Genomic DNA, 20,935 nt, shown 5'->3' on the forward strand with positions numbered 1-20,935 from the left:
TGTGACGGTGTTAACCTGGTTAGAACTGACTTGATTTGATTACCTTTGTAATGGTCCCCTAGCTCAAGTCTGATTTTCTCTGTAATCTGGGTAGCTGGTGCCCCACCCAGCACTGACCCATCTACTTGTTCAAACCGTAGGGAACGGGACAGGTTTCGAACTTTTATCCCCAAAACTCCCTCACCGTGCTTAGACTTATGAGGCAACGAGTACTCCCAGAATCAATTAAGGCGTCATACATCCGACGCGTCTGAGCATTGAGGATAACAGGCACCCAGAAGGGTTTTATTGGCCTACTCACCATAGGGTCATTTTCACCCTCATCAGTTTCGCACCCTTCCGCTGGAGGACTTGCATATGCTAGATCTCAAGAGTCATCAACCCCCACTGTGGAGTTTTCAGTGGCAGCTTGCTGAATGCCCCAAGATGTCTCTGGCATTTTCCTCATGGTTTTCCGGGCCGTACTAGGTGGAACTGGACTCGCCTGGACTGGCTTAGGCTGTAGACATTGTGGTCTCTTTCTGGATGCCCTCTGAGAGTGTATTAGCAGTATCTTCTATAGGTTTATCCAGGTATTGACAATGGAACAGGACGATCAGGCATGGTGCGTGCATCTCAGTTGACCTCACCCACGACGCGTCTGTAAACAGGTATCCCTTCCAAACTACTAAATACTGTAAAGTACCATGATGACAACGAGAATCTACTATCTGTTCGATTTCATAGTGGCTTCACCATCAACCTGCACCGGAGACGGTGGTGTTGGAAGATTACGCAGCCCAGCGGTGGTCACCGGTTTGAGTAAACTGCTGTGAAACACTGGGTGGGTTTTCCCCAACATGGGAGGCAGCTTTAATTCTACCGTGACCGGATTAATTACTCTGACTCCAGGCAGAATATTTGGAAGCCTTGCTGAAGCGTATGAATCTTTCTGTAGCCATATTGTATGTCCGTATTTTATGAAATTGACATTTCTGCAAGTGTTGCAATTTATATTCATTAACAATTGTGCTTGCATTAAATTAACTTTTTTTTTTTGCACTGGATTGTCTGCACACAAACACACAACAAAAAATAACTTTTTGAAAGTGGATCTATACTTCTTTTCCTTTGCTGCTTGGTCTGTTTCACTCCCAAAATAATCCTAATCTTAATCCCATCTGCTTCCTTGCCATCAAAACATTCAATTGCTTTGTCTAGCATCTTGTCTTCTGGATTTAATGTCCACATCCTCCCCCTCCCCCCCAAAAAACAAATAGTTCCATGACAAACAGATATAAGGAACTATTTAGGCACTCCTGACAAACTAAAAGTTTCAGTGAATTCCTAAATAAACAAGTAGCTCACAACTCTCCATACAATATGACAACTGCAAATCTACAAGTATATTTACTATTTGCATGTTCATAAGAAAATGAGACAAGAATGCATTACGTTACTATGTGGACCAGATTTAATGTTAAATTTTATTGAGTAAATGCCATACATGTGTTTGGGGGAGGGGCGTGAATATTTCAAATATATATGAAGGTTGGTTGCAAGTGATATCAGTAAAGTTTACGTGAGTTGAATGAAATGAGTTTTGTCTGAAATGGTATAGGGTTTTCTGCTTAGGCAGGGGGTTGGATTAGAAGACCTCCAAGGTCCCTTCCAACTCTGCTATTGTATTGTATTGTATTGTATTGTATGGTATGGTATGGTATGGTATGGTATGGTATGGTATGGTATGGTAGGGTAGGGTAGGGTAGGGTAGGGTAGGGTAGGGTAGGGTAGGGTAGGGTATGGTAGGGTAGGGTAGGGTATGGTATGGTATGGTAAGGTAGGGTATGGCATGGCATGGCATGGCATGGCATGGCATGGCATTGTATTGAAATGCTTAGTGAATGATTCAACATATCCAGGGAGAACATGTAGTGCCCCCTTGTGGTGTCAGAAAAGATAAATTGGTTGCAATGTGAATGCATCCCAACAAATCTTCACATTTGTTTCCTGTCAACCCAAATAATCTGCATCAAGTACTGGATGAATAACACAACAAAGAGACTGGATCTAAATATTACTTTATCAGAAACTAAAACTCTGTGTTAGTGGAGGTAGAGGGCACAATCCTCCATTTACATTCAAATAACCAGTAAATGTTTCTCTGACACACAAAACTTTCAAAATACTTTTTCTCTCCTCCCTTTTCTAAATCTCTCCCTTTATTTATAAATCCACATTAGTTATGTGTGACTGCTAGCAGTTCTGGACTACAAGAATCTGGATCAGGTTTTGCATTTCTTGGCTGCCCTCTACTGGTCCTCCAGAATGGAGATGTATATGATAGTTCTAGCTTCTACATTGCTATTGCTATTGCTACATAGGTTTTCAGAAAACTCCCACTGGACTGCAGTAGACACAGGAGAACACACCTTGTCCCCGAGACAGATTGAAGCGAATTGTCTTTCTCTGAAATTCCTCTTTCCCTTTCCACTGTCTCCCTTCCCTTGTGCATTTAGGGAAGAAGGCAAGAACAGTTGCTAGCTAAGCCAGTGAGAAAATGACATGTGCAGAAATAGACTTTTCTGGAGTCCAATGCTGCCACATGGGTCCAATTTGAGCAAAACAGCTTAGTCAGATGCTCATTCTTTGCTCACTATCAGTATTATGTTTACTCTCAGAAACTGGGAAGATTGGAGACCAGGCAGTGGATACTTAATGCTTTTGGTTCTAGCAAGTCTCTGTTAAGATGCACCATGATCTCCTTTAAGGCCGTGGGCAATGTCTCCTTCTGCAGCAAGGCATTAGCAATCTCCCAGATCCAGGAACCAATCGTTTTCCCAGGAAGGGCAAAGATCTAGCCCACTGATGAGAAAGCACCCTCTCCACTGTCAGAATAGACCAAAATGCATCTCAGATGACATCACCAAACAAGGCATTACCCTAAGCCTGGGGTCTCCAACTTTGGCAACTTTAAGACTGGGGACTTGAACTCCCAGAATTCCTCAGCCAGCTCTGCCAAGGTTGGAGACCCCCTGCCCAGGTTTTGCCCATGTAAAGTCACAACTCAAGTGAATCTGAGTGATTGTATCAGTAAAAAAAAACCTAATTAGTGGCCAAGTAGGAATGAGAAGTTAGTCATTATAAATACATCTACTGAGCAGCAACCACTGACATATAAGAATATGTTTTATGGAGTAGGTCTGAATCTGCATCTGAAACTATGCTGAAATCAGATTTATTTTTTACTTTTTCCAGTGATGGTCCAGATATCACTTGTACTATTACATCTCCTAGATCCCTCAGTAAACCAAGAAACCATTCAGAATCTGAAGCCTTGGCATGGGATGGGATGGGACAGAACAGATTTTTCTGTCCACTTAGAGAAGAGTTTGGTGCAGTTTGAGGAACTATTTTTGCCAGCTGTTTTGAAGTAATTCCTTTTCTGGAACTTCCTTCTCCTTACAATCATGTACTCAGCCATTTTGACAATATGTCACATACATTTGGCAAACGTTAAATCATCTCCCATTTCCAATTGACTATATTTATTAAAGAACCAAGGAAAAAGTCAGATGCTTTAAGATTAAACTAAATCATAGAAGTAGCTAAAATAATCAAACTTACTAGGAATTTGAAACCTGACTAAAACAGGTTTCAGAGTTGCCCTGGGAATCCACAGTGGGTATGTTCTTGACTTTGCCAACAGCTGAAGGATAAAGGAAGACCTCATAGTTTCTGCAGGGATGGGTAATATTAACTTCCAGAAAAAGACTGAAAGGGCCTACCTAATCAATACTTGGGATGTCATGGTGATGTTGATGTTCCTTCAGGTGATTTCTATTTACATTTAACATAAAGTTGAGGTTTGGGAAATAAGGAAGAAATCAGTTTTCAACATGTAGTAATGATCTCTTTTAGTCTGGTACAACTGGGTTGGAAACCTGCAAGCATATTCTTTGACTGAAGACAGAGACTAGTAAGAGACAAGGAAAGGTTGTGTTTGTCACAAAACCTTGCGTTGCATGATGACGACCTTATAAAAACAGGATTTATGTAAGTTAAATGCAAATGATATTTAACTTAAATGAACATGGACAGAACAATTTTAAAATATTTTTTGATATTAATTTACTAAGAAATTAACGTACCTCTACTGTTTTGATTAGAAACCTGTTCTAACCCCCCTTCTCCGTCCAGGAATGAAAGCCAAAAGCCACGTAACTAAAAAGGTTTCTTTTAATCAGTCCAAGCTCTTGTTGGCTGCAAGCCCAAATAAACAAAGATAATAGCTCCGGCAGAAAGTCCTATAACTCACACCCCAATGCAAACCCGGCTTCTCTTATGTCAAACCACTTATCCAAGTTGGCTTCTCTCGGTTTGTGAACGCGAACAAGAACAATCACTAGAACAGGAACGGAACGTTGACTTCTGCAACCAGGGCGTGGCACCAGCAGTCTCTTTATACTCAGGAGAGGATCCCAATGAGCAACAGCTGCTCGCAATCATCTCCTGTAAGTACTCAGTTGTTGCTTCCATTGAGTAACCCTTCAACGGGGTGCATCCTGCAATAACTCCCAAGTGTTTCCCTGAACACTCCCTCTGATCCAGTGCTCTGCCGCCACCTGGTGGCCAACGGCTCCTGCCGGGCCACAACAGAAAGCCAAGGTAAACAAAGATAAACTCTGCAAGGTAAAGACTTCTGCTATTATTTTGTCCAAAAGGGTTTTATAACAAATCTAAATATAAAGTCCAACAAATGAGGAACAATTCAGTTGAAAAACCCAATCTCAAGTGAAAATAAAAAGTCTAATATGCACCTGAATAAGTTATTAAAAAGATATTTTCCCATTAGAGCATGGGTGTCCAAAGACAAGCTAGTCAAACTCTCCTTTTTTTCCCTCTACCTGCCATCCTAGACTCTGCTCTTCAAGTATGTAGACGTGCTTAGTTAATGTATTAAATTAAAATTCAATATTAATTAAAAGAAACAATGTTTTTGTACACACATGCACATAGAAACATAAAATTTGGCAGTATGACCAAATTCTAGGCTGCTCAATTAATTAATTCTTTTAAAAAGTTGACTCAAACATCGCTCTGTACTTAATTCCACCCTCATCAGCAATACATAATAAAAACCTAAGTCTCATTAGATTAGAAGCATGGCAACCATCCAGAGGGACCAGCTGCAGCAAACCACAGTTCAAAACTTGCTAAGCTTTTACGGCAACTGATAACAGTTAGCAAATTTTGAAATTCAAACTCAAGAGAAAGAGTACACTTTTTTCAACGCGATGCTGCTGGGATGTGCTCCAAAGCACATTGTAATTCTTTTAGTGGGCTTTAAAATGAGCACATGTGGAACTAAAATTGATATTTGCGCTCAAAAATATGGATTCAAGCTGCAAGTCTCATTTCAAAATACTGAGCACAGCATCTTTATTCCCATTGTTCAGATATTGGCAGGAGGATCCAAAAGTGTTAGGAATAAGTACTGACAGAAATGGAGCGCATGGAGTTCTTCAGCCTTGCTGCCTGCCAGCATGTGGCTTCCAAAAACATTCTCCATGGATGGATGTTGCCGTAAGCCTCAACAGAAAGGTTTTCTATTCTTGCGGTAAGCTGTTCTTATTTTCATGGGAGATTTGGACTTTCAGTGCACTATTACTGTGAAATGTGGTTATCCATCTAAAAATCATTATGAAATGCTAACTCCAAAAGGAGTTACCATGATGGTTCCTTTCCCTTCTTCCTATGTTTAGTTGTTCAGCAAAACAAAGGGGGGGGGGGGCGGCGGAATACAGTATTGGAAGCATTTTAGCGAACGATAGTACATTGACCATGTTTATTATGCATTACATTGTATAAATTGTGTGTGTGTGTGTGTGTATATATATATATATATATGCAACTGTAAATTTGTTTATCAATTAATAACAAGAAAAAAGGAAGTTACAATAACTGGTATCCAATATTCCAAAAATTGGATAATATCTAAGAATTACAATTCTTATAATCCAAACAATGTATTCATCCTGAAACTTTTAGTTTTGGCTTCGTTACTTGTTGCAATAATTTAAGAGTAATCATAAATCAGCTTTAAGACTAATGTTAAGAATGTGGCAATAGTTTAAGAATCTAATTAGCACCATTCTCTGCTTACAAGAAAAAAACCTTTTAAGGCTTTAGAATGAACATATTGGCAGGGATCCAGAATTGATCTATTCTATGCAAGTCAACAAGATAGTTAACTACAGATGCAAGTTATTCTAAAAGAATGCGAGACCAAAGAAATGTGCACATTAAGAATCTTCATTTATGAGCAGGGGTTCCACCTCCATGGCCACTGAATCAAGTCTCTTGTTTTGTGGTCTGTATATAATAAATTGTGCAGTTATCTGGATGTACAGTTAAGAGAAATATTATTGAGGTCAAACAAAAACAACTTGAAAATGAACATGGCATAATTTAAGAGAAATCAAACCATTACTCTTACCACTTATTTATTGATGAAATCAGAGTTTGTTGCAAAACACTGTAGAAACATTATGAACACATAAGATATACATGAGTATTAATATTTAAAAAAAGAATTTCAATCTCATGTGTGTATAAATAAAATAGCTATAGATCCATGATGGCAAACGTATGCCACGCGTGCCACTGGCACACAGAACCGTATCTGAGGGCACGCAGGGTGTTGCCCTATGTCAGCTCCAGCACGCATGTGTGTGCTGGCCAGCTGATTTTTGGCCTTCCAGAAGGCGTGGGGAGGCCATTTTCACCATCCCCAGGCTTCAGGAAAGCCTCCTAAAGCCTATGGATGGTGAAAAACGGGCCCAACGGACAGTAGTAGGTTTCTACTGGTTTGGCTGAACCGGTGGTGGTATGGCGGTTCCCTGGTCTCTTTTGCAGTCGCCGGCATGTTTCTGTGCATGCGCAAAACATTTTCAGTCAACAGCGCATGTGCAACATGTGGCGGGCGCGGATGACAGCAAAGAACATGAAGAGAGGACGCAAACGCCCTCAGCGCGAACCAGTAGTAAACCCGTTAGGAACCTACCACTGCCAATGGGCCCACCGAAAGCTGGAAACGAACTTCCGGTAGGCCCATTTTTCGTTCTCCCCAGGCTTCAGGAGGCTTTCCAGAAAAAGCTTTGGAGCATAGGGAGGGCAAAAAACGATCCTACCGGGCCTACTGGACGTCAGGAAATGGGCCATTTCCGGCCTCTGGAGGGCCTCCACGGGGCGGGGAAGGCCGTTTTTGCCCTCCCCAGCTCCAACCACAATTGAGCCCAAAATTTCTGTTGCTAAGTGAAACTGTGAGTTCTGCCCCATTTTATGACCTTCCTTGCCACAGCTATTAAGTGAATCCCTGCAGTTGTTAAGTTAGTAACACAATTGTTAAGTGAATCTGGCTTTCCCATTAACTTGGCTTGGCTGAAGATAGCAAAAGGGAATCACATGACACAGCGACACTGCAACGGTCATAAATATGAATCAGTTGCCAAAGCTCTGAATTTTGATCACATGAACCATGGGGATGCTGCAACGGTCATAAGTGTGAAAAATGATCCTGTCATTGTTTTCAGTGCCATTGTGGCTTTGAATGGTCACTAAACAAACACAAGTTTGTTGTGAGAACTACCTACATAGCTTCATGACTTTTTGATTCTTGCTTAAACATAGCCACTTAATTTCTATATTAACAATTTCCAAAATAGCCTAGGGGAGGGAAGGATATGATACTTCAGTAAACTTCTTTCCATTAAGTGGGATGGGTTTTTTTTGCAAAATGAAAGAATAAACTCTTTATTGCCTTGCTATGAGAAAGAAATTATTGCAACAAGAAGGCTGAACTGAACAAAATTACCTGCTACCAGCTGCTAGAATATAACAATTACAGTGTGGACTACAAGAAAAATGCATTGAGTTATACAACACATTAAATATAACTTATCAATAAGCTATTGATAGTTATTTTATGAAGCATTAAGACAATGGGAAAGGGGAAAAACAGTTTGAATATTCAATTATGTTTTAAACATTTTACTTATAAATTACAAGCTAGGGATTCAGCACTCAAGACGTTAGTTTTTTGCATTATGCTAGATTTATGTAATAAGGGAGTTTAAATCTGAGGATACAAATGTTAGAATAAAGCTAATTTGCAGAACCACGCTATATTATTAAATGTTCATTCAGAAATTGTTCAGGTAAGGTTTTCCAAATAAATACAGGACTATTTGTGGATAAACCCTAAATAATGAAATGTTATTAAGAGTTCCTAAGGAGATGTGGAAATAATCACCAAAGTCAAATAAACATTTATTATAAGAATTTTTTTAGGTCCTTGTTAAAGTAAAGAGACAATGAAAATATGTGAACATGAAAATGAATTCACCCAGATTTTATAATTTAATAAGAACTTAGGCTTACTTCCCAATAAATGTTCTTTTTTTATTTTATAGCTATAGGATACAAACAATTTTTTTTAACTCAAAGATTAGCAGATTCAAACTATATATAAAAACAAGTTCTCGTCTTAACTAAAATGTTTACATACATATTCTGTTCTGCAACAACAATAACATTTATGCCAACTGGTCAGAAATCTGATAAAGAAAACCAACAGCCCTCCTTATCAATTACTATTACATATAAAACCCTGAAAATATTTCAGATAAGTAACTATTACTTTATCATTTGTCAACAAAGTCCTATTAATTTAATTAAGAATTAGCAAGACTATCAATTTTCAATAGAAAAGGATACAAAAATATCTAGTAACAATACTCCAAAGCTCCCAATAAACCAAGGAAGATGATGCCAGAAATAAAGATTTATAAGATATTGTGTTGCAGGCATCTTTAAGACAAGACTCAGACCATATGTGCCATTGCCTATCATGGCTAATGCAAACAAAAGATAAGATGTCCCATCTGTCGATCGTCTTTGGAACTAAAGGATAATATAACAAAGCAGTGTTATAAGTAATTCATCATATATTTGAAATAACTGTTTCATGACCATTGCAAGCTTTTGAGTTCATATTGTCTTCAGTTCCACAAAAATAAAAACACAGGAAGCTACATTAATCAAATATGGTGAAATTGGACATAGATGAAGTTGGAGTCCAGTGTATCCTCAAAACATACAAAATTAAAAAGGAGCCACCAATTGGAATTATCTTTATTATTCAATATTTAGTGGCAATAAATTGGTGTTCATTAAAAGAATAGAAAATTGGGGTAGTATTGAAAAGATGACTGAGAAACTTGAATCCTGAATAAAAGCACTCAACATTGCAATGTTTTTTTAAAAGACTCCATTTTGTATAAAAAAACATTTAAGATTAATCTCAAATGCAGATCTAGAGTCTTACATCTTTAATCTCAGGAATTTTTTAATGACTCAGCACAAATAATGTAATGCAATGTATTAAAACTATCAGGTTTTTTGGATACTGAAGAAATTACTTTCATTATTCCAATCCTGTTTCTTCTTAATCAGTGAAATCTAGGCTTGTTCTCAATAAACTGAATCTACATGCAATAGAAGTCCCATTAAAACCAAAAGCAATTAGAAAATTCAGCTTATTTTAAACATAATTCAACCAATATTTCCATGCCAATTGCTTTGTTTCCTGATCATTTTCACAACTTTTAAAAGTATATCAACTGCAAATGGATGAAGTCATAAGTTTGGATATGTATTTTCTAGCTGATAATATGTGTGACATACTCTGTTTTGATTTTAGAAGTGAGATTGCAATTGATGATTCACTTTATCTATGAATGTTATAGGTAGGCACATTATCTTCAGAACCAATAACTTACATTTTTATAGAGCTGAGGAATTCTAGATCCCAAGTAAAACACACACGATAAATAGCCACAAACAAAGCCTGATATTTCAACCATGCCATGAGACTTCTGAAGAGTTTAAAAAAATAGAAAACTATTAACATTTGCAGAAGGCAATTCTAAAATAACTTGTGAATAGCATTCTATGTACTAAAACATGGAAATCCTTGTGAAAATTGAAAACTGAGTATTCTAAATATTGGGGATAGTATGTATTTTCTATATAATTTGAGTTTGTTACAATCTTTAGAAATATTTTATAGTTTATAAATATTAAGATAACAACTCCCTCAGGTAGAGCTCATCTTCTGAGGACTATATTGATATATCTGCATGGTTTTCTTGGCAAAATATAAAAAGGGTTTGCTGCTGTCTTCTTCCAGAATGTTTTTTTCAACTTCCATTGTAGCTAACATTTATGGGATATCCCATCTCAGTACTAACTAGCTCCATTTCTGTGTAGGGTTTTGTTTCTGCTTTCATTTGGGGAGATCAGTCAAGGTCAGCTTGCCTAAGGTATCTACATGGAAATTTGCCAGTAATTTAAAACAAGGATTTACCTCATTGGATCCCAAAACAGTATTCTGGACTTTATTTCTCATCAACATCTGAGTAGGTAATATTAAACAGAGTACTAAGCATATCATGATCCAGGCTACACAAGAATACTTCATATTCATTCCGCCTTGAAAGACAAATGAAAAATAGGGCAAAGAAGTATTTGATTGCTTTAAAAAACTGTTTGCAATATAAATGGTACTATTCTAATACACGTGAGCAGCATGGGGTTTCTATATTGACTCAATTGTTTTATCATCAATGATCTTGCAGGATAAATCTTGCAATAACCCTATGTAGTACCAGTAATGTTTATTTTGTCAATGTCTAGTAACATTTTAAAATATATAACACAAAAGTAAATCCGAATGGATGAAATAAAATACCAACATAACAAGGAGGTTGAACAGATATAAGAAAAGCTACTATAATTATATGTTAATTAACTGTGCAGATGTAAATCTAAAATACTGCAATATATGAAATAAAAACACGTCACCTAAAAGTTGTAAATAAAATAAAAGCAGCTATCCCGGGGACCAGTTTTGCTTTATTTTCACTGTGGAACTCAAAATTTGTCTACTGATCAAGTAATCAAGGATTTTGAATCATCCAGATGATTCAGATACAAATTATTTGGCCTTCCTTGTAATTTAAATATTAGGGGAAGAATATAAGGAGGCCTGAACTCCCTACAGAATTTACAGTGTAATAATACATGAAAAACAGGTTTGAATTCCTTGTCAATCAAATGGGCAGATTATGCTTGGCTAACGGGGTTTGAAGTATCTGTCTAGCACCAATGTGGATGGTAAAATATTATGCCTGGCTTGGAAAAATGCTATTCTCAACCTGGGGAAAGCTAAGATTTTGTAAGTAGTTTGCCTCTTCCCACACCTCTTTGTTGCACCCAATTTATGTCATATTGGGGCAACCTATGAACTTTAGTTTCTTCATACCCTTTATCCTTTACTTGGTCACATACTAAAGAAATTAAGAATATTCTGGAAAACCTGCATAATGCCAACCTCTGCTCCGCAACCTATTTCAAGGACGAAGGAAAATAATTCATTTTAAAGTAGGTGGATCAGCCCAACTCACTCCATTACGTGGCGCTAGGGATTTGAACCGCCAAGCTGCCAACCTTTCTGATCAAAACGCTCAGCATCTTAGCCACTGAGCCACCATGTACCTATGCAACCAGCTTACTGATCTGTTATTCAAGCTTTTAGCTTCATCTTTTTTCTGCTGATGTTTCATGTACGCTATTCTAAAATTACAGAATTCTAAATGCAACAATCTTAACCTTACTCTGTAACTCCATCGTGCCATTTAATTTTGCATAGTTTGGGCAGTTTTAAATGTCACATATAAATATTCAAGAAATTACACATTACTACGAAGATCTCAACTGAAAATACTTACATTTTGTTATCTTCTGATTTTTTAACTTATAGTAGAGAAACTGAGATATCACAATTATGTCCGTGTTAATATAAAAAATTGCAGTTACAGTCTGGAAAAGAGTAAAAAGAATCAAGCCTAATTTTCTATATCAATTTATAGAATATATAATAACATGCATGTCAAAAGTTTTTCTCACTCAATCTTGTTCTTTTCTTTTAGAGAAGATTCAATAGAAAGAACATTCCAAAGTGCATATTTATATATATTAGCCACTGTAAAGTGTTTAAAACTAAAACTCTAGTACAACTTACCTGTATTGGAAGTTGATTTGTCAAATAGCACCCAATAAAATTGGTGAGGTCTCCTGCAAGCCAGCACAGCAGAAATCCCAAGGAGAGTGCTTGCTCTACTTTTCCATTCTGGTAGGCTACATAGAGTTGACTGAAGGAGGAGGCGGGGGGGGGGGGAGAAACAATTGAACTGTCCAGCAACTCAGAGTTCATAAAATGCATGTCAGTCAATTTAGATAAAAGATATACAGAAGGAAAGGAACGAGTTCTCTTAAATAGAACTGAACAGAACCATATAATGACTGTAATTATTTTCAGAGCACAAGAAAAACCTTCTCTGGCAGCTTATTAATTAATCTGTGAAGACAATTAGTAGTACAGGTAAGTCCTTGACTTACGACCATTCATTTAAGAACCATTCAAACTTATGGCACTGGAAAAGAAGTGACTTATGACTGGTCTTCCCACTTATTACCATCACAATGTCACATAATCAAAAATTTAGCACTTGACAGCTGGTGATTTGCTTAACAACTCTGCAAAAAAAAGGATGTAGAATCAAGTACTGCTCATTTAATTGCTTAGCGACAGAAGTTTCAATTCCAACTGCGGCCGTATGTTGAGGACTACCTGTATTCCGATAGTACAAGCAAGAAATGGATTTGTTCCTCATGGAATCTTTCTTGTTTGGTGGCTAAGTCCATTTGCTTTGTGTCCATAAAGAGCTTCAGGGAATACAGAGCAAAGCATCCCCACATATGCTAAGAATGGTTATTTCTTGATTTTTCAAAGAAACAGTTGTGTATCCATTTTTCCTCCAAGATAAAGCAGGAGGAAACATCGCACCCACTACCCTTGTAGGAAAGAACTTCAGATGACATAGATTGGGGTTTGCAAGACACCACCACAATAGAATATAGCCAACTAATTTATCAACCATCACAGAATACTTTAAACAGAAGAAACATGCTGCTCTGGCTTATCTATTTATAATATGTAGAAAGGAACAGAAATCCATCAAAGAATAAACCAAACTGGCAATGTCTGAGTAAAGCCTCAGGCAAGATTGCTCATGTATGAAGCTGAAAAATACTTAAAGGTTTAAACTCACGGCAGCGCAGCAAACAGAAAGCAGGCAATGGAGATCAGTCCCAGCAGAATGCTCCAATATTCCCATGCATTCCTGACACATTCTTCAAGAAGATGCCAAATCCAGGGTGTTCCATTCAGACACAGTTTTTTAGCTTCTACTGGAGAAATATTTAAAGCAGGGGGATGAAGCTGAAGAGCCATCTATTCAGGTTCAGGGATATTACTTCAAATTTGGCTCCGCTTCGAACCCCATACAAATCCTTTTATCAATTTTGAATACGTTCCTTCCCTTGTCCAAGCTCTCACACAGAGATGGATAATTTGCTTCCAACCTCACAGATGGCCCTGCAATTCAAACAAAATAACACACCCAGCATGAACACATCAATTTAAAAAGACAGATCCAAATTATTCTATTTGGACACATATGAAAGGCAAACTCAAAGCAAGGGAAAATTTGTAGACATTAACTGACAGTGCTGAAACATGTTTACAGATTGAAGTTGGACATTTTTGTACAGTTATTGTTCATTTTTAAGTACAACACAAAGGTTTAAAAGGAGTTTAAAGCTCATAAAGCAGAGGTCCCCAACCGGCCCAGTGCCGGTCCCAACCATGGACCGGCACTGGGCCGTGGCACAAAAACCGGACTGCAGAAACAAGCGAAGCTCTATAAACAGAATACAGGCAGCACACAAAACCACGTCCCCTCTGGCCCACAGAAAAACCTCTCTCCACAGAACCTGTCCCTGGTGCCCAAAAGGTTGGGGGCCACTGTCTTAAAGCATTCTCTCTGACCCCCCAAAAACCTGTATTGTTTCAGTGTGTGTGTGTGTGTGTGTATGTGTGTGTGTGTGTAAAGGAAGTCAATCAAACAGATATTGTGGTTGTAGACAAGAACCAGAAGACAGCAATAGTGAAAAACTGGAGAAGTACTAGGGCCTGAAGGACGAACTAGAGAAGATGTGAAAAGTAAAGGCCAAGGAGGTCCCAGTGTAGGGGCGGGTTGCTTCGCACATGCGCAGAACGATTTACAGTGAACTTTGCATGCGCAGTCACTAAAATCCAAAATGGTGTCAGTCAAGTGGCAGCGAGGGAACCGATTCAGAGGCGTGTCAGGCCTGAGTCGCTGCCGGTTCTGCAACCCAGGCCTGAATTCCACTACCAGTTCGGCCGAACCAGCAGCAACCCACCTCTGTCCCAGTGGTGGTAGGATCATTTGGGCTGTGACACCAAAAGTGGTTCTAACGGATCCCAGGAACAACATCAAAGCTCTCTGTCCAGAAGAGTGCAGTTAGGAACAGCTAAAATAATTGTGTAGAACCCTCAACTCTTCAGCCTCAGGGAGAAATTCGAGATTGAGGAAGATATATACTACCCATATGGGTGGGAAGAGAATTTTTTTGAAAAACAGGAATATTACCAAATAGCCATAACCTAAGAAATGAACAAAAAATTATCACATATTTTTATTTTTTACAATAATTTGCCATTTTCACATTATAAGAATGGATGCCTGTTACTAATACATTTAAATGTATGGAATCAAATGACTGAGCTTTTTAAACAGATTTGTCACAGTTCTCCTGAGTTTAATTTACTACATTTGTTGTGTATGCGTATCATGTTGTATCCTTTTGACCATTATCCAAATGTTAATGGCATTTGGAAAGGGAAAGAGTGGAGGGAGAAAATTGCTATTTTCCTGACAGAAAGAGTTTGTAATTTCTTACTTCCTTCAATTCTTCTTTCCAACTAAGATCTTCCAATATAAAACAGCACAGCAAAGTAGTTTTCAGCATAAATACAGTGTTGTTTCTTGTACAAGCCTGGTTTATTTCATGCAAACCATTTTCAAGGAGTTTTATCCTTTGTAAAAATTGTATTCAGTTGAAGTATCTTATTTTTTTTAAAAAAATTATCATTTGTGAACTGGCATTTGTAAAGTTGTTTTGGAATAATTTCCGGATAGGTAGTTACTCTGGAAAAATACTTTAAAATAAATAAATAACTCAAATAATTTTGTTTAGCTCATTTTTTGTCTTTATGGTGCTACAAAACTCTTCATACTAATATATTTAACTTTAATTTTTAATGCAAAAGAACTGATTTTTGACACACAGAAAAATGCTTACCTCAAGGAAAAATAACACAGATATATTTAGGAACAAATATGCATTACAATGAAAGTAAAATTAAAACCCTTTATTTAAGATATGTTTATATTCTGTGTTTTAAAAATATGGAATCATTAGGTTCCACTAGGTTATATATTTACAATGATTATTATGGCTTAAAATTCTAGTTCTTGTATCCTGTTTTGTTGTCATATATTTTACCTAAAATATAAATAAGAGTAGCTAAGGGATTTTAAAAGCAATTCTCCGTATTATATGAATATACATCCTATGTAACTAATTTTATTGAAAATTGAAAGATTGAATGAAACTTCCTAAAATTGAGACATTAAACTAATGAAATATGATTGCAATATATTTTGTACTGAAACTTTCCAAAATTCATTTGTATATTCAGTGTTATGAAACCAGAGCAAAGATTACAATAATGACCTAAGTGTGACCTGATCCTCCTGCCCAATCTAGTGGGATGTGTAGAAATGCTATGAGTAAGATGATTCCTCAAATACCATGACTACATGTCATGTAGGGTTTTTTAGGTAATAACCAACTCCTTGAATTACACGTGGAAGCAAACTGGAAGTTAATGCAGCTTGCAGAGCAAAGATATAACACGGGCAAAGAAGGTACATCCCTAATTTTCCATACCCATCTCCAGGCTAGGAATCATCCAGAAGCCTACTCACCTGCCCCATCAAGGGGTACCTACTCAGAATACCTTCTGCCTACAGCACTCAGCAGATCTCCTGACCTATCTGCTTTGCTCACCAGGCACTCATCTAAACAGAAGGATGATCAGAGACAAGTGCTTTTCCCTCTCCAGGATCCCACTGAGGCAGTGGATTTGTTCTCAGTAAGGTGGATGAACATGTACAGGTAGCTTCTGAAGCATCCACATAAGCTTTGTAAAAGATCCCACTATTCTAACAATTTTAGAAAATACGCTTTCACACATCTGCTTTCTTCTGAATACTTGCCTAGTGCAAAGTACATATCCCAAATATTTATATAAGTTATTGTATGAGTCACTAAATCTATTATCCTATATTCAATATTTAATAAAACATTATCTGAACCTGAGCATGAAACTGCATCAGCAAAAGTTTGATTCCTATGCTAAAATAGCACTAACTATGCTAGACTACTTTTTCCCAGTTAATAATTGTGAAAGACAGAGAGAAATATGGATATTTGAGAAACAGTGAGATGGATAGATTTCAGAAAAAGTGGGATCTTTTGCACCTGCAATTTTAGATAGTACCTGTTATCTGTAAAAGATAGGATGTACAAGTATTAAATAGTAGACCTAGGACAGTGATGGTGAATCTTTTTGGCACTGAGTGCCAAAAAGGGAGTGCATGCTCGTCTGGGCCGCAACCTGAAAGAGGAGCTGCCCAGGGGGCATGCACAGGCCAGAAAATGAACTTCCGGTTTCCAGCACAGGCATGGGCACCGGGCAGCTAGTCTTCCCGTTACTGGTGTGCATGCGCGCACGACAATCAGCTGGGCGGCATGTATGATCATGTTGGAAAACAGAAGACCAGCTCTTCCAGTTTCTGGCACTGCCGCACACATGAAGATCGCTGTGTGCGCATGCGTGCCAGAAACCCAGAAGAGGAGCTGGTGATGCCACACGTGCCGGGTGACATGGCTCCGTGTGCCACTTTGGGCACATATGCCATAGGTTTGCCATCACGGACCTAGGATGTTGCTTCATTTTATCCTCACAATACCAGCTCTGTAAGATAATTTTGCTTGAAAAAGAATATCTGGTCTAGAATCACTGAGTGAGTGACTTTATAGAGCAGAAGCCAAACTTGACACAGATCTCCCCAGTCTTTCTTCAATACTTCAATATAATTTGATTTACTGAAGATGAGATTTTGTTTTTGGAATATATCTCTTTTTACTAGAATGCAGAGATTGCCAGATGTGAATCAATTAATCACCTTTAAATTGGTTCAGTTTGTATCCTGTATCGGAATAAATATTGGAAAATACTGCTTATACAGATATCAGATTAAATTTTATTTTACTTTTGGAAATTTAAACAATAGAAAACTTTTTCCTTTACAATTATTATTTTTTCTTTTAAAAATCTACAGAAGCTCAGGGAATTTCACATCTGTATATACATCATAGTATATGGCGCAATGATGTCACAGATTATTGATGATTTATTATACTAATAGAAAGAGATTGCATTTTCCCCTAGATTGGAAAAAAAAAGAATTTGAAAGCCATACTAACATACTATACATTTTATTGCTGGTTATTTAACTAAATTTATCTGAGCTCCCTTCATTATTCAAAGTTGTATTGTTAATTTAATTAATTTGTCTTGCACTGCAATCTTCACATACAAATTCAGAATCAAAGCCTTTTGAGTTTGGTGGGGACCTTGTGTTAGAAAATTAGTACCTTTTCTTAAGTTCATTGTCTTAGTTCCAATGTCAACCCTGACAAGCACCTTTAAAAAAAGACTATATTTTATCACTTTTTTACAGTTTGAAATAAGACAAAGAATGTGAGATTGGGGGGAAAATCAAAGTAAACAGCTGTAAAACTAAACCAGCAATACAGTGAGGGGAAAAAAATCAATGCAATGCATTATTAAAGTAGAATACACTTCATTACCTCAGGGCCTGCATGTTCCTGAGAAGCCTCTGAGACAACTCTAACAACACAGTGAACATCAAACTGGCAGTGAATATTGGTAGAAATTAACATCTTGTATCTTTTAAGAAAAACAAAATAATTTGCTTCAGTCAAACAAATATTTTGATTATGATATCATATCTTTCCTCTTTTTCTTCTAGGAAGATGCCCAAATTTATTCAGCGATACTTATACCTTATTTTTGAAATTTAACTGAACATCTATAAAGCTTAGCTATAAGCAGTATTAGAGAAAGCAAGCAATACTGTTTATAAGGTAAGCCTTCTTATGAAAGTCTGGCCTTTGGCTTTCCTCCTTTACAATATTCTCCTTAGATTCCTATTATTCTGCTGTATGTGGCTAATTGATGTTTAGGCCATAGCAGCAACTGTCAAAAAATGATCTTACTATCACAAAAGTTTCATAGAAAACCTGTCAGGTGTGCTCATAACCAAGGTTGTCAGATACTTTTAACCCAAGTCTGCACCCTGACCTTTGGAGATTAACCATTAAAAACAATGGTTCATATTTCAGGCAAGAAGATTCAAAAATAATCTCCAAAGTAAACAATTTCCTACAATATAATTAACAGAAAAGAACTAGCCATTTCTCACCAGATATACACATGCAGAGAGAATGATCTGGTTCAGGCGTTGTTTTACACCATAATTTTGGGTTTTACAAACCACAGTGAATAATGTATACAAAACATTATGCCAAACCCACATCAGCCACATTATGATGTAATGTCATGTGTGAACATATCTCACAATCCCACTTTGCAAACAGGGAGCCTTCCCAGGAGCTAATATTATACAATAATCACAGATTAATAGAGAAACTGGCCCACTCGCATCTTTCCACTGCTTCTTCATTTTCTTGTTATTGTTAGGTAATGCTACAGTTGCCAAATAAAGGTAAGTCCCATCAATTCCAGTTGAGCCTTTTTTCAAACACCCATGGAAAGCAAGAAAGAACTGTGGAAGGAGAAAATGCCTGCTATCTCAAATCTGGAGCTTCACATAAAGATTTCATTTTTGAAATGGTGCCTATGAGTTTAGGAACAGGACTAATGCACGGAGGGGATGACATTCTGCATATTTACCAGCCCCCCGGACACTGAAAAATTATTCCAAATATGTCAAAGGAAGAGTTATAACCAAATTCTCCTCTCCCTTTTCAGCTGGGTGCCCTCCAGAAGTGTTGGGTTCCCATGGAGAGCAATAATAAAAAGATGCCAAATTTCATGTTTCTATTTCACACTCTCTCTCTCTCCCCTCCCACCCTGTCTACCTGGTGCCTTCCGGGTATGTTGGCCATCAATTCTCATAACTCTCACCCTAGCCTACCCTTCATCATCCTTAACGGGTGGGAACTCCGGAAACTGGAGTCCAAAATATCCGAAAGCTACCAACGGTGAAGAATGGTGGCTTAAAAACCATCCTTAAACCAAGCTAGGCTGATGAAACGCTGGGAAGAACCAGGCAGATGGTTGGCTCAAGGCTTTTGGGTCAGTGTTTGGAGAGGTCAGGGATGGTTCTTATCTGACCCGGGAGAAACCTCCCAAGGGCTGTCTCGAGTGGGAAGAGGGTACCCTGGTTTCCCAAATCGGTCTTCACTTCGGTCCCGCTGGCTGCTTTCTTCTACCGCTTGCCCTGCTTCCAGCCGCGGTCGAAACCCCCTCTGTCTCTTTCGAGTCGCCCAACAAAAGCAGCAGGACGGCGAAGCGCATCCCCGTGGCACCGAGCGTCGAGCGGCCGTTTCCTTCCTTCGGCTGCAGCGGAGGAAGAGAGAAAGGAGGCTGAGGGTTTGCAGCTCCCTCTGCTGCCCGCCAGCCGCCTTTTCGTAGGCGATCCTCCAGGAGAGGAGAATAGTTTCGTGTGTGTGTGTTTGTGTGTGTGTGTTTGTGTGTTTGTGTGTTGCTTGGGGTGTGTGTGTGTGTGTCTGTGTGTGTGTGTGTCTGTGTGTGTTCCAGATATCCTAGTCAACGTTTGTATTGTCCCGTCGCTGCTCTGTTAAGTGGGGACATCCTGGGGGGAAAAATATCCATGTTATTATTTTATCTCCCCCCCCCACACCCCAGATCTCAATTTAAACCTGAATTTGCTTTAAAATGTGGCTCTCTCTCATACACACACATCCCTTGAGTATTCTATGAAATAAAAAAAATGGGGTATAAATCAAACTTCCTGACAATTCATTATGGTTTCAATGCATATTTCCATCCTGTCTTTATTCTTTTTCTCATGATAAAACGGCTGCTCATGACCAAGGAAATGAGATACTGCTTTGCCTTTGGGGTTTTTTTTAGAACATAAGGCATCCCTATCAGTTACCTTGCGTGGTACCCTAGGCATGTACAAGTGCCACCCCCCCCCCTCTTTTACGGGATAATATGCAATTCAGCGAATACTGTATTAGATTCAGCACAAAAAAGTAATGCAATTTTTAAAAAGGCATTGCTTCTAAATGTTAGGACTCTTACCGGAAATTATCTTCCACCAATAAGACCAAACAAACATATGTTTGCATTTTTAAGAGTACCAAATAAACATTGTAGAATTGTAGAGAATTGTAGAAAAAAATAAAGAGGCCTACAGGGAGTGATCAAGATGGCAGCTACAAGTATGGGATCAAAACCTGGCCTCATGATGGAAGCAAAAAGGGGCAGGACTTCAATTGCATGGAGGTAGCCACCATTATTACCATATACCATTACTTTGTTTGTTTGTTTGTTTGTTTATTACTTTATTTATTTATTACTTTATTTATTTCTCAAATTCGTCTAGTTGACCATCTCATCAAAGGTGACTATGAATAGCATACAATAAATATTTGTTACTGTTACATTGGTAAATTAAACTATTACTTTTTAATTACTATTTTTGTTTCCCTGATTAACTTGTATTTCTATTTGTATTTATTAGTTTGTCAAAAATGTACA

At 37.9% G+C, this 20,935-nt stretch overlaps 1 protein-coding gene across 3 annotated transcripts; it reads right to left on the reverse strand.

Moving 5' to 3' along the window:
- Positions 1–6,278: 6,278 nt before the first annotated feature.
- SLC66A1L (solute carrier family 66 member 1 like) lies at positions 6,279–19,792 on the reverse strand. 3 transcript variants are annotated; one of them, XM_014057152.2, is made up of 9 exons: positions 19,586–19,792; positions 17,971–18,070; positions 13,215–13,540; positions 12,125–12,254; positions 11,832–11,922; positions 10,409–10,533; positions 9,822–9,917; positions 8,758–8,943; positions 6,279–6,380 (listed from the first exon to the last, which is right to left on the reverse strand). In XM_014057152.2, exons 3-9 carry the CDS (start codon positions 13,394–13,396, stop codon positions 6,285–6,287), a joined length of 906 nt encoding a protein of 301 aa, XP_013912627.2. In that variant the 5' UTR covers positions 13,397–13,540; positions 17,971–18,070; positions 19,586–19,792; the 3' UTR covers positions 6,279–6,284. The 3 variants fall into 3 exon arrangements, with proteins under 3 accessions (XP_013912627.2, XP_087581449.1, XP_087581450.1); XM_087725323.1 differs by lacking the exon at positions 19,586–19,792 and adding an exon at positions 18,606–18,650; XM_087725324.1 differs by lacking the exons at positions 17,971–18,070; positions 19,586–19,792 and adding an exon at positions 18,606–18,654.
- Positions 19,793–20,935: the final 1,143 nt, after the last annotated feature.

The sequence above is a fragment of the Thamnophis sirtalis genome, unplaced genomic scaffold (assembly GCF_051295495.1).
Source record: "Thamnophis sirtalis isolate CommonGarterSnake01/CBP01778 unplaced genomic scaffold, rThaSir2_p1.2 scaffold_11, whole genome shotgun sequence".
NCBI classification, from domain to species: domain Eukaryota; kingdom Metazoa; phylum Chordata; class Lepidosauria; order Squamata; family Natricidae; genus Thamnophis; species Thamnophis sirtalis.

Coding starts and splice junctions, on each gene's coding strand:
- SLC66A1L (XM_014057152.2), bottom strand. CDS start 13,396: ATGGCTCTTCAGCTTCATCCCCCTGCTTTAAATATTTCTCCAGTAGAA. Junction 11,923..12,124: donor CAAATCAACTTCCAATACAG/GTAAGTTGTACT, acceptor ACTCTTTTCCAG/ACTGTAACTGCAATTTTTTA. Junction 10,534..11,831: donor AAATCAGAAGATAACAAAAT/GTAAGTATTTTC, acceptor TTGTCTTTCAAG/GCGGAATGAATATGAAGTAT.